Source organism: Paramisgurnus dabryanus, chromosome 2 (genome assembly GCF_030506205.2).
Source record: "Paramisgurnus dabryanus chromosome 2, PD_genome_1.1, whole genome shotgun sequence".
Lineage (NCBI taxonomy): Eukaryota > Metazoa > Chordata > Actinopteri > Cypriniformes > Cobitidae > Paramisgurnus > Paramisgurnus dabryanus.
This window is the reverse complement of record NC_133338.1, coordinates 55,696,045-55,710,254: the sequence shown is the minus strand read 5'-3', so window position 1 is coordinate 55,710,254 and position 14,210 is coordinate 55,696,045. Positions and strand designations below refer to the sequence as shown.

Here is a 14,210-nt window from a genome sequence, read left to right as displayed (position 1 = left end):
CAAGTCCAAAAAAGTGCGTCCATCCTTCACAAATTAAATCCAAACGGCTCCAGGATGATAAACAAAGGTCTTCTGAGGGTAATTCGCGTGGTGTTCTTGTAGAAATATCCATATTTAAAACTTTATTAACGAAAATAAATACCTTCCGGTAGCGCCGCCATCTTAGTCACGTCCGCATTCAGGATGAGAGCTTACGCAGCCTACGGAGGCTACTCTGCTGCTGCTCTGTGCCCCCGCCCTCCGAATTTGTCATACGTCACTAAGAAAAGTGCGTACACTACGCTAATACTCTCTCCTGAATACAGAGGAGTCTAAGATGGCGGCGCTACCGGAAGGTATTTATTTTCGTTAATAAAGTTTTAAATATGGATATTTCTACAACAACACCGCGCGAATTACCCTCAGAAGACCTTTGTTTATCATCCTGGAGCCGTTTGGATTTAATTTGTGAAGGATGGACGCACTTTTTTTTTTACTTGAAGGTCGTGGACTATGGGTGGACCCCATAACATTACATTTAATCAACTGAAAGATCTAAAACATTTTATTAAATATCCGAAAATGTGTTTGTCTGAAAAACGATGGACATATGCAACTCGGACAGCTTGGGGGTGAGTAAATCACGGGTTTAATATCGTTTTTGGCCAAACTATCCCTTTAATATTATAATGCTACATTTCTAGAATTTGTGTTTATTCTGTGCCTTCTGTGACATTTTTAAAAGTGTGTTAATGCTGTTACAGATGCTCTGTGTTTTAGAAGAATCATGTGTCTTCACATTTACCTGAACACAATTTCCTGGATCTTTTTTAATCCAATTATCCGGGCAGCTGAGTGGTTGTGTGGTCGGAGGCTCTCGGGTTGTCGTGACTCCTTCTGCCATTTTCTTACAGATGTATTTCTGTGTAGTGTTACAGGCCAATACATCCCATAATCCTGCTGAAGTTCCTGTTAACATTGCCACACAACCTCTGTGCTTATCTGAGGGTGAAAATACAAAGACGTGAGAAGTTAAACTCTTGTAGATTTGACTTTGATTGATGTCACACAGACCGAACACAATGAAACTCATCAACATACCTGGCATGCCTACATTAAAGTGTGTAAACTTGACTTCATCACCATTGATCCACTGGAATCGCTCAGTCTGATGAGTATTAGACAAACCAATCCAGAAATATTTCTCAGGTCGAAGACCAACCAGACTGATGAGAAACGCATTCTCATATCTAATAGCAAAGATACCACATTGTATTATTCATTTTACTGTAATTTAGTAAAGTATTACTATATATCATCTACTCACCTGCTGCCAACATCAACCAGGTTAGCTGCAGTCTGCTCACACATCAGTTTGGCATCATCAAAAGTTTTGGTTTCCATGGCAACATTATAACAGTAATAGCCAAACCTAAACCAACCCTGTAAAAAGAGATTCCCAATATCACCAAATGACCCTTATATATAATTTACATCTGTGTATTTACACAACACTTAATACACAACATCAATAATGTCTCATGACCACATAACAGACAGAAAACACACAGAAACTGTTAAAATATATTAACAAATAGACTGAAGATACATTTATAATACGTGTCATATAACTGACTTTACAAACACAACTTAATGTTACATTTGGCTTTGATTTGTAATTTTTCAGTGCGTTTATTGTGTGACTTTATTGTGTTTATTAGTGGATCTTTATTATTAAATGTTTGTTTAAGTAAAATAAAGAGTATGAGGTGATGCAGACTCACAGCTGGACATCCAGGACTGATGACCTCTGGAGGTCCTTCAGGTTTAATGGAAGCTTTCTTCTTACAGATGTAACCATGAGCTGACTCACACAGATGATCTGACCACTTTCCCTCCTATTACACAAATGGTAAGCATTACTAAGGAAGAATTATGCCTTATTCTGATATAAAACGATCAGAAAGAAACTATAGTGAGAACGATGAGCAAAAAGTAAATAAAACTACCCACCTGTCCTGTGATAAGAACACAATCCTCCATTCGATTTGTGATGTGTGAAGGTTCTCCAACAAACCATTTAGTGAAGGTGACGTGTGATCTATCTGACCACTCAAACAGGTCCTGAATCCTTTGATCATTAAGACCAATCCAGAGCTCATCAGTCGACACTACACAACAACAACACTCAGTTTTATACCACCAACTGATATTAAATTATTAGAGGTGCAACAATAACAACTATTTTGGTAATCAAATAAACAGCCAATGATTGCTTTATTTGTATGTTGCCAAACAATTTTCTTCAAACAGGCACCATTTAAGCCTATGTGATTTATCATCAAGGTCACTGCCATATTTGACCTGGCAAGAGCGATCTACAAACAAACCGTAGTAAACTACTTTGCTGTTATATCAAGCACTGGCTTGGAAATATTAACGTTATTGTTCCTTTTATCCAGAAAATGTCTCAGTTCCACCGTTTATATAAGAAACAGGAGGCAGAACCCAGGCGCAGACGATTCCGGGGTTAACAAGAAAAACACTTTATTCACAAGACAAAACAAGGAAAGCAAAACCCACAAGGGGGCAAACAACATGAAACAAGATAATACGACACTAGACAGACTTAACACTAAACTTGGCAATTGACTATACTTGACTTAAACACTAGACTAGATTTCTCATGACTACATGCAGGAACAAGTACAAAACGAATAGGCACAGGAGAGCAAACACGAGGGCTTTTTGATAAGGGAGAAAAATCAAGAGGGGAAAAGGTGACATGAATCAAACAATAATAAGGATTTATAAACGAGGAGATGAGGGGCGGGGTCAGAGACGAGACAGAGAAAGCACATGGCCTAATGAATAAGGCCACATGCCTTCACACAAAACATGGTACTATCAGAACCCTGTCACAATGAACTAAAAACTAAAGCCCGGAATACATTGCACGATTTTGACTGTCCCAGACGAAAAATTGCCATTGTTAAACAATCGTCACAATTTCTGTGATCATGGCTCTTCATTGGTGGTCATATGTCGTTCAGTGAGAGAGATTCAAAGATGGCCGTTTTCCCAGTCTTGCGTCCAAAGATAGCCTACGATAGGTATCTGAGAGTGTGTGTTTGCTGCTATGACCTGCGTACTAGTATTTGTTTACCACTAGCGCATGATGGTAACGTTGCGCTAACATGTGATGCATCATCATACAGTCTACATGCTTGTCGTACCCAAGTTTAAACGATAGCCGGAAGCTGGGAACGTCTTCTCTTAGAAACATTTCAAGACTTGTAGGAGCACAGCAGGGGTTGTGTGGGTAGTTTGTATTTTATCTTGTTATTTTTTTCATTAATAGGTCCATTTGTGTATAGTTATCAGGTTCCACATCCTATTAAGGGGCCGATGGTAGGCTACTTGAATGGCGCAAAATAAAGCGCACTTAAGCCTGTTTCATTAGCCCATTCAAGACGCTGTTATGATGTTGAGAGAGATATGAGATAAAAAAAATAAAGCACTTTAATTGGAATGATTTTAGTGTGTGTGATTTATGTGGGTGCGGGCACGGGTTGGGTAACGGGCCAAATATTAACAGGTCTGGGCGGGTGTGGATTTAATTTTTATATTATCACGGGTGACGGGTTGTATCTGGTGCTGAACTTTGCGGCTACAGGCGGGAGCGGTCTCCAAAACTGGACCGGTACAGGATTCTGGTTCATTCCAGGCTTAAGACAAGACAAGATCACGACAGGATCCTGACATGTTTGTGTTTTAGAACAGTCCTGTCATGTCCAATACAGTGCCAAAAGTGGCTAATGGGACGGTTCATTGCGTAAGATTTACTTTCTATGCTCAGTTGTTCACATTTATATTTTTTATATAATTTTATTTCTTTTGTCAGACAACAATGTGTAGGTTTTTGTGTGTGTTAGTAAAACAATGTAGTTGTGCACACGTACTGTATCCAGTCTGTGATATGATGAAACTGTGTTCTTCAATGTTGTGAATGCTGGCCAGATCTGATCCTTCTCTGTGACACGCAGCCAAAGCATCACTCCACATTTTCTTAGTGCGTTGCAGATAATAACAGTGACCAGCATATGGTACCCATGCCACTGGACAGGAGTAAGGCTGACCTTTACCTGATAGAGAGAGAGAGAGAAAGAGAGAGAGACAAACATTTAACATTGACCGAATATGGGCTCTGTGTGTGTGTTCCCACAAACGAATAAAAGCGAAATGATATGGTGTACCACAGGGATCAGTTCTAGGCCCTATCCTCTTCTCATTAGTACATTTAGATTTAGTCAGTTAGCCAAGATGCCTTTGTCCAACGCAACTTACAAATAAGGGTAACAATAAAAGCAATTAGAGCAACACAAGAAAAGCAATACATAAGTATTGGCGGAAGAGATGGGATTTTATCTGATTCTTAAAGACTGTTTCAGAGTCAGCAGAACTTGTCACAACCAGTAGATAATTCCAAAGAAGAGGAACAGAACCAGTAAAGGTATGCGATAGTGATATTTTTTCCATTTTTGGGACGACACCACATGCTGTTGCTCTGTGGCAGAGCGTAGGGATCTAGAGGGTACATACGTCTGTATTAGCGATTGAAGGTAAGGGGGCGCTGACCCAATTGTGGTTTTAAAGGCCAGGAGCAGAGCTTTGAATTTGATGCAAGCTGCTGTCATGGGCTTGTCAGACCTTTTGTACTAAATTAAGGTCTGAGTACATTTGGCAAGTCCATGACAGTACTATGTTCTGTGTGGGGACATGTGGAGTCATATGGTATGTGTGGCTTCCACGTGTTCCCAGTGTCTTGTGGCTGTCATGGTCTTGCCTGACCTTAGTGTATGATTCAGGTCTGATATTAGAGGGCAAGGCTATGACAGCATTGTGTTCTGTGTGGGAACACGTGTTTTCACATTATGTTTTTGTGTCACGTGTTCCCAGTGTCTTGTCACTTTTACCCTACTCCCTTATGTTCTCGTGTCTTACGTAATTAATTATGTTCACCTGTTCCCCATTGATGTGGTGTCTATATTATGCCCTTTCGTTCTCTGTTGTGTGCGCGTGCGTTGTCTAAGTTGTTTAGCTCTGTGTTCATGTATTTCGTGTTGAAGAGCTGTTCCTGTTGTTCCCGTGTTTTGGTTTGTGTTTCACCACAGTCTTTAGTTTCATCATCTGTTTTACCCCCACGTGGGTGTTTCTGTTCTGTATTAAATAAATCATAGTTTATTTTTGTATATCGTGTCTGCGTTTGGGTTCTCCTTTAGTTTTCGTTATTCGGTGTATCCCACCGTGACAGCTGCTATAGGAAGTTAGTGTAACCTGACAAAGAGAGAGACACTAGGAGACAATATAAGGAAATATCAGCTTTCATTTTTATGCTGACCATGCCCAGTTTAAATTTCCTCTGAACCTGTCGAAACTACTCCATTTTCAAGGCAAGGGGTTCTGTGGAATAGGGGGTTCTCAAAGCGAAATAAATTGCTATAAATTATAAAATTGTGCTGTATTATTAAATATGGCAAGACAATAAACTTGTTAAAAGTGCTAAATTAAAATCTTCTTTACAGCGATGCCATACAGAGTTATTTAACAGGTGGATAGACAGTCTGTGAGATACAAACAACAATTAAAGAAATTTCCTTTTTTGAGTTTAAAATGAGCAGCACACCAACACAATGGTCAACCACGCATTTGGCAATTATCTTTTGGTTTCATATATTTTGATACAGCCCCAAACGTGCCTTCATTTAGGAAACCTGAGATTATGTGTGCCGATTGTTTCTCTTTTGTTAAAGACGCCCTACATTAAGAGCCGCATGATGACAGGCTTATTTTATCAACAGTTAAAATAATATTAATCAGCATATGCAAGTGCACTTTGTAATGTATAGATTTGATTAACTGATTGTATGTCTAGATATTTTTCTCTAATATAACATTGTACATATATAATATAATATAATATAATGTAATATAATATAATACCAAAAAAAGTTCAAAAGCTGTTACTGGGACAGTGTCTTGTTTGTAGGTCCATAAACAATTTATATATTCATTTGGAACCGTTATGTAGCTGTGAGCTACTAAATGCACTCTTAAAGTAAAGTTGAATTTTTACAAAGGGTGTTGGATGTTAAAGGTTCTTTCGGAACCATGAAGCCACAAAAAGTAAATCTATGTACCTGTTGAAGGTGTGATATCTGTTGAATTTCCCTTTCGGCAAATGTAACCTAACTTCTTACTGCAGGCCAAACTTTCCCACTTGGATGCTTTACCAGCGTTTAATGCAGCACAGTTAAGGCCCGGCACCAGAGAGGGATGACCTACAGGAATATAAAGATGACATTCAAACAATAAAAATCTCAAGTGTTAAATTAACAGTGCTCAGTGTTTATATTGGTCCACACTACAGAGTGTTAAAAAGTAACACTGAAGCTGACTGCAGTTTGTGACTTTATCTCCTCTATCCCCTCTATACCATCATCTTACTTTATTTATTAACTTAAATTTAGATATTGGATTTGTTTTATTTAAAGACATTGTTATGGTGATCAGTGTTTGTGTTAGTTGGAATATTGATGTGTGTTTAGAGCACATGTGTTATGGCGAAGAAGAGACCATGTTGCAGTTCTATTATGGTGGTTGATACATAATGTCAAACATCAGCATCTAGAAAGTGTTTGCTCACTCTTCAGAAGTATCTTTCTCTCTCAGTATTGTGAAACTACAGTATGAGATCCAGCACTTTCATAGCTGTTTGTCATTCTAAAGATTTTGAAATAATGTTGACTAAATTGAAATTTAAACACACAAGGATCGTGACTCAAAGTATGAATCACAACAATAGTGATTAAGAAAATAGTCAAAATGTTAATGTTTTTTTATGCTGCAGTGCATTCTGGGAGTTCTAGACAAGATGTATTATTTGTTAATGCATTGTTGATGGAAAGCATGCATTACAGCATGAAGCTTTTAATTTTATTGTCACCATAGTTGAGATCCATACTCTGATTCTTGATGTTTGTGTGTCTAAATTAGACAACGGTTAATTTTTAATTGTCAGTGTTTTAAAATTGTTCAGAATGACAAACTTATATGAGAGTGACAGATCTCATACTTAAGTACCATATTATTGACAGAAAAAAATACTTCTGGTGAGTAAGCAAATACTCACACAACTAACACAAACACTGATCACCATAACGATGATAAATCAGTTTTTCACATCATATCCTAACCACCACAATAGAATTGCACTATTATATCTTTTTTACCACAACAAACATGTTTTAAACACACAAAGTTATAGTAGCCAAAAAACAAGTTAAAATCCAAGAGTCAAGAGTCCAACTGAAAGAAGCACTGATCTCCATAATAGTGACTTTAAAAAAACAAAGCCACATCTTAACCTAATTTAATAAATAACTCTACAAGTAATATGTAAAATGCAATTTTAGGTTTCAAACAGAGATAGCGATAGAAATGATAAAGTCACAGATTGCTCCAGTGTTACTTAACATTCTGTAGTGTAGACCTTAATAAACACTGAGCAATGTTAAAGGGATAGTTTTCCCTAAAATGAAAATTCTGTCATCATTTACTCACTCTCATGTTGTTACAAACCAGTATAAATGTTTTTGTTATGATGAACATGAAGGAAGATATTTTGAGGAATCAAAATAGTTACAAACATTCCTCAAAATATCTTCCTTTGTGTTTATCAGTACAAAGAAATTTGTAACATGAGAGTGTGAAATTGATGACAGAATTTTCATTTTTGAGTAAACTTTCCCTTTAAATCCTTTAAATTAAGACTGGGGATTTTGCCATATCATGAATGTTAGTTACCAGGAGCCCAGTTGAGATATCTGAATGGGTTTCCATTACTCCATTGCCATCCACTCTCAAAGTCAAGACTGTTGAGTCCGATCCATAAAGCTGAACCCAAGAGATCTGTCAAGCCTGAAATATAAAGTTCATTAAATGCTGTATTGTTTAGTGAATGAAATCATTTTAGTTTAGGATAATAGTGGGATCCGTGTACCTGATATATAAGACTGTTCATGTAGTTCTGATATACTGAGAAGATCTGCATCTTGTTGTTGGCAGCTGGCTCGAGCTTGATGCCAGGTCAGTGCTGATTTTGTGTTTCTCTGATATAATACACCAGTTACTGGATCACTGTCCCATCCTGAGACGCCTTGAGGCAAACAATAAATATAATTATAATCTTAAAAGCTTCATGTGCTTTTTAAACATGTTTTGCATGTAATTTATTATATATATTTATTGTTATATTATATTTTTAAATGTTTTATTTATGGTGTTACGTTTGGTTGGACAGAGGCCCCACTTCTTGTCAGAATCATAATCTGTCTCAGTTGAACACCACATTTTGCCGTCTGATCTTCCCTCCATGATGCACTCAGCGTACCATTTGTTTTTAAACTTAAAGGGAAACTGACATGGCTTTCCAAATGAATTTCCATCCAGAGTATAAATCTCTACAGGACACAAAGACACAAAATTAGAGAAAAGTGAGAGAAATTTAAGTGTATTGAATGATATAAACCAGTGAATTTCTACTGATGGGTTGTGATTCAAAGCTGGATCAGAAGTTTATTTCTGATGTGGGCAGCAGGGCAATAAACAATGCTAAATATATAATGCTCCTATGTATTTACTATAACCTAAAAGTCAAGTAAAAAATATGTATAGCACATTTTACAATGTTTCAGTACTTTAATTCACCACCCACGGTACGAATTACAGAACCCTCATGGCGTGCCGCTGTACTCTCACACCTCCTGCTGCGAAGTGTTAAGGTTAATGTCACTTATTTCTGGCTAACTAATCTATTAATTTAAACAAAGATTTCTTTGCATACATTTGATTAAATTGTATTAGTCATTTAAGTCTCTTGTAGGGGAACATTTTGGTTTTCCAGTGGAGTACAGGAATGGAATTCATGCCGTAGACAAAGCACACACAATCTGTCGTAACTGCTTCACAACTGTTTGTTTGTGTTTGTGTGTGTGTGTGTGTGTGTGTGTGTGTGTGTGTGTGTGTGTGTGTGTGTGTGTGTGTGTGTGTGTGTGTGTGTGTGTGCGTATATATATATATATATATATCATTATTGCCAGTGTTGTGCCTGAATGAGTTTTGGGCGAACGTGAACTGAACGTACTGTGTTACTGCCTGATGAACGTTACTGTGAACTCGTTCATTCTGGGGCTTGTGAACGGCACGCTCTCTCAGGTCTCGTCGTTCAATAGGGTGCCAGATTTCTGTAGAGTCTTTCAGGTGAAAACCCGGCTAAAACACACTGTAAACAGGCCTTAATGTGTAGCGGAAAAAACACCCAATCTGGCAACAGGCCACCAGGCTGCATGCGTCATCAAAACAACACTGACTGGACGCTGCTGAAATCCAAATCCATGCCGCGCCACTCACATAGTTTAACATTAAATAACATCATATTTGTCCTATATCGTTACCGATTAACATAGGCTGCTTACGCATATTCTGGATCTTGAAATAGACTTTGACTAAGCTCACGCTATTTAACGTGCACGTGTGGTGTGCAATACCTGCAAGTTTTCCTACTCGCGACGCCTCACAGTGCTTCTCGCCCAATGTGCGACCACCCTGAAGTTGTGTTTAACTTGACGCAAAGCTGCTAGACCTCGGAAGATAATGCGCATGTTATTAAAAACGCGTCGTGCAAATGAGTGGTAGAAACCCGGTCGGGAATTTCGTACTCGCTTTGCGTCAGTGGAAAGTGGTCGCTTAAATATGGTCAGGGGTTTCTTTCATAAGATTTGAACTGAGGTGGGTCTGCATTAGCGCGCGCCTGTCTTGTCCGTCTCCATGGTTCTTTTTGCGCGTTCCCCCGCCCATAAATCATCCGTTGCGCGTCTTTATCACCTTGCTTTTTTAAATATTTTTTTACTCAGTAACGGATTTGATTTCAAATTTAGCGAAGTACAATACTTTAAATAAAACATACTTAAGAAAAAGTAAAAGTACAGATTTTAAAAACTACTCAATTACAGTAACGTGAGTAAATGTAATTCGTTACTTTCCACCTCTGGAAATCTGACGCATTTAGCTTCAGTGTTAAAACTGATAAAATAATTGCTGTCTGTGATTCTATATGGGCTATAATGGCAATACTTTTTTTAAATAATATGGGAAAAAGAACTATAAATTAGTTCATTTTTGGAACTCTGAACTAGTTCAAAATTTTGAAATATGAACTATGAACTGAACTACACTAGTCAACATTTGAAGTGGATCAAAACCTTTCCTAAAAGTTGTCTTAAAACCAATACCCAGTACCCGTTCTTGTCTTAGGACAAGTTTGATGAATGTTTTTGATCCACTTCAAATGTTGACTACTATAGTTCATTTTAAAATTTGCGAACTGTGAACTGAACTAGTTCATTTAGAAAGTGAACTTTCCCAACACTGGTTTGCAATTGCAAATCTTACAGTCCTCATAAGTAGATTATAATTAAATAAACTGGGGTATACTTTTTAATTGGCTATCAAACATGTTGTGAAGTAATATGATAAATGTAAAACATCATATTAAACTTTTAGAGCCCATCCCAGTACCACCCCTTTCCCTACATTTTTGCACTAATGCTCGCTTTTGCGCATTTTGCGTCCCATTACTTTAGGGAGCAAGACGGATATTTGCCGCTTAGAATCAACCCTCAAAATGTTGTCAGGACCGATGTAGGCTTAAAACGAAGTGGAGGATGAAATTACCCAGGAAACCTTGCGTGTCCAGCATGACCGGTAGAAGTGTTGACGCTGCGTGTGACGTAGGTTAGCACGTTCGCTACGCTGTTTTCCATATAGTGGTGTCCCATTTCATAAGGAAATATTTTAACCCCCACTTCTCTCGTTGAGGGGACTTCATTGTCGAGGGCACTCAAAACCAAGTGGAAGTTTTAAGGGGGTAGAAATGGGACGGGCCCTATATCTTATACAAAAATGACTCTTATAGAAAAAAAATTGTAACACTTTACAATAAGGTTCATTAGTTAACATTAGTTAACAAGATTAGTTAACATGAACTAATAATGAACTGCACTTATGCATTTATTAATCTTTGTTAATGTTAATTTCAACAATTACTAATACTTTTTAAAAAATCTTGTTAACGTAAGTTAATGCACCGTGAACTAACATGAACAAACAATTAAAAGCTTTAGGTTACACTTTATTTTGATAGTCCACTTTAGACATTCTACTAACTATAAATAACTTTGCAACTACATGTCAACTAAGTTTCAATAATTTGCAACTATACGTCAACTAACTGTCATTAGTGTATTAGTAGACTGTAAGGGTTGGGGTTAGGGAAGAGGTTTGGGTTAGTGGAATAAGTCGACATGCACCTGCAAAGATACTTATAGACAGTTGAATGTCTGTTGAGATATCATAGCAATAAAGTGTTAGTAGATATTAAGTAGTCAGTTTACTAATTCTCTAAAGATTGGTAGTTGATAAGTATTTGCAAAGTTACTTATAGTTAGTAAAATGTCTAAAGTGGACTATCGAAGTAAAGTGTTACCAAGCTTTATTTCTATTAAATAACATTAACAAAGATTAATTAATACTGTAACAAATGTATTGCTCATGGTTTGTTCATGTTAGTTAATACATTTATTAATGTTAACTAATAAACCTTATTGTAAAGTGTTAACAAAAAAGTATATAAGAGCATGAGTTTGACATTACATAAGGAATTTACAATAATACCATGAACAGCAGGGTAAAAATATAAACATCATGAATTGCACCCCAGCACCACACATCTACAAAATGAAAACAGTGACGTCTTTAAGATTGTAGAAGGACTATTACAATAAAATATATAAACAGTACTAAAAAACATTAAGCTAAGCTCAGCCAATGTCAGTAGTCTCCAAGTAAAAAATACCATGAAAATTAAATAATAACTTTTTTATTGTTTTTGCATTTACTCAGTTTTCAGTTGCTATCCAAAGTTAGTATTCATTAGTTAATATTGAGGATGTACCTTGATATCCATGAGAACACAGATTGTCTGTAGTCCCATAAATCTGCCAGTGACTCCAAGATCCATTTCCCTTAAACAGCACCACATTTGTCTCTTCATTATTGCCGTAGTTTAGATGTAACTGTTGTGCCTTTAAGCCAAACAAGGTCTCATTCTTACATTCCCAGGTCTGTAGAGGACTGAGCTCTTTACAGGGCAGAAGGATCACTTTCGCAGAGTCTTTAACGTTTTGAGCTCCCAAACAGAGTTTAAGAGAGACGCTGATAATTCTTGAAGAAGAAACCCATCGGAAACGCTGAGCGTCAGAAGATACATCACACGGTGCCGTCTGTACAACATTGGCATTAATGACTTTCACACATCTGTTGTGATCCTCATTGTAGATGAGAAAAGAGCTGGAGTCTAAAGAAACATAAATATCAGACAAGTCAATGATATTTAATATTACACTGACTACTATGTTTGTTTAAGACTCAAGTCATTCAGTTAAACCTGGAGTGCCACTGACATGCAGAACTCATAAAGCATCTGTATTATTTATATTTACTGTATTTGGTTGAGAATGATGCTCAACCTCTTGCACCAGATCTAGATAGGCCAGGGGTCTTTAACGTTTTACGGGGCAGAGACCCCTTAGATGATAGTGGCATGGAGCAGGGACCCCCTGATACTAAATGTTTAAAAAAATTGATATTTAAGTAACCAGTAAGGTACGAGAAGCTGCTTTTTCATATAAGTATTAGTAAAGTACAACTACTGACCAATCAGAATCAAGGACTGGAACTGTTTTATAAATATAAACAAACAATTACACATTTACCTGAACTTGGGCTTTCAGTTTATAAAGATGACTGATCATGGTGAATGGCACAAAGTCAGTCTATTCTGGTGGGGATAGAGGTTGTGCTATAATCTGAGGTCCATTGATCATCATTGTCACAAGTTTGAGTTACACAAGTTTATTTTCTACAGAGCATCACATCAGACTCAGGAAAATAACATGCAACATGTCCACAGCATCGCTTTGGGGCAACTTTTTGAGAGGCTGTAGTCCGAACACCGCATTTCAATCCGACTTTGAATCTTACACCAAGCATCATCACGGCGCGCGTTTCATTTATTTTTAAATGCGTGCGATAGTTTTGTCACAGTTTAAAATGCAGGCGCGGTGTGGTGTCATTTGCCTGTGGAATTAGTGCTTTAGCAATAACTTAACTGAACAGCTTGAAGCAGCCGTCCAAGTTCAGAAAGACAGATAAGACAACATTCTAAATAACATTCTAAAAGAAAGACAAATGTGCCTATATGATTTACCTGTTTTAAGATGCTTTATCTGTCACTACTGCTGCTTCCCGAGTGGACATTTAACATGTTTAGATATTTAGTTTTTTGTCTGGTGGCTAAACTTGCACTGAACACATGCCTTCATAAGGCCTATGCAGCTGCGCATGTGCACAAAAACTTTAACTTGTTTTACATTTTTAACTCAAAACTTGTGATTAAACATCATTTGGCTGACCCCATGCAGTTCCATCGCGGACCCCCTGTGGCCTGCGGAACCCCGGTTGAAGACCCATGAGATAGACAGATAGATAGACAGACAGATATTTGGTATTTTTAATGTTACTGTAATGAAAAGTAAAACAAGATTTTAAATATATTAAATATTTAAGTGTCCAATACATTGATAATATCTCCCAGTAATAATAACATACAAAATAAATGTTGAAAATAAATCAATGTACCTGTTTGACTGGACAGCTGTACTGCAGCATACAAACAAATCAAAACAAACAGTTGACTACAAAACATCTTCATATCTGACTTGTGATCCCCACTTGAAGAAATCCAGTTTGTGTCGAGGAGTGAGACACTTATATACACTCTTGTTAAAGTTTCTATTCAGTCATGTGGTTGGATGGGTTCTGGTTTACAAGTATGTCCAAAGTTTCTTCCTCATTTTAACATCTTAGTGAGTTTTTCCTTTCGCTTGTGTTATATATATACATTTAAAGGCCTTCACTGGTATCTCGAAACATGAGATGATTCAGTGACACACTCTTTGTCATGCAGTAATTTCAGTAAATTACCATCAAATCACAAGAATGACTTTGCCAGTAAATACAAAAATGTGCTGATCACAAACATATCATTGTTA

The 14,210-nt window shown here is 37.2% G+C and overlaps 1 protein-coding gene across 3 annotated transcripts in view; it reads right to left on the bottom strand.

Annotated features, from left to right (window-relative positions):
- The window catches only part of LOC135743918 (macrophage mannose receptor 1-like), a 38,362-nt gene extending 24,397 nt beyond the window's left edge, over positions 1-13,965 (bottom strand). For all 3 annotated transcript variants that reach the window (XM_073813254.1, XM_065261823.2, XM_065261822.2), the window contains exons 1-12: positions 13,798-13,965; positions 12,053-12,454; positions 8,328-8,501; positions 8,042-8,197; positions 7,846-7,959; positions 6,180-6,320; positions 3,942-4,124; positions 1,993-2,150; positions 1,764-1,877; positions 1,307-1,422; positions 1,081-1,229; positions 785-981 (exon numbers count right to left, since the gene is read on the bottom strand). In XM_073813254.1, the coding sequence (XP_073669355.1) occupies positions 785-981; positions 1,081-1,229; positions 1,307-1,422; positions 1,764-1,877; positions 1,993-2,150; positions 3,942-4,124; positions 6,180-6,320; positions 7,846-7,959; positions 8,042-8,197; positions 8,328-8,501; positions 12,053-12,454; positions 13,798-13,870 (1,977 nt within the window). In that variant the 5' untranslated portion in view covers positions 13,871-13,965. The remainder of the gene's footprint in view (positions 1-784; positions 982-1,080; positions 1,230-1,306; positions 1,423-1,763; positions 1,878-1,992; positions 2,151-3,941; positions 4,125-6,179; positions 6,321-7,845; positions 7,960-8,041; positions 8,198-8,327; positions 8,502-12,052; positions 12,455-13,797) is intronic.
- Between the last annotated feature and the right edge of the window lie 245 nt (positions 13,966-14,210).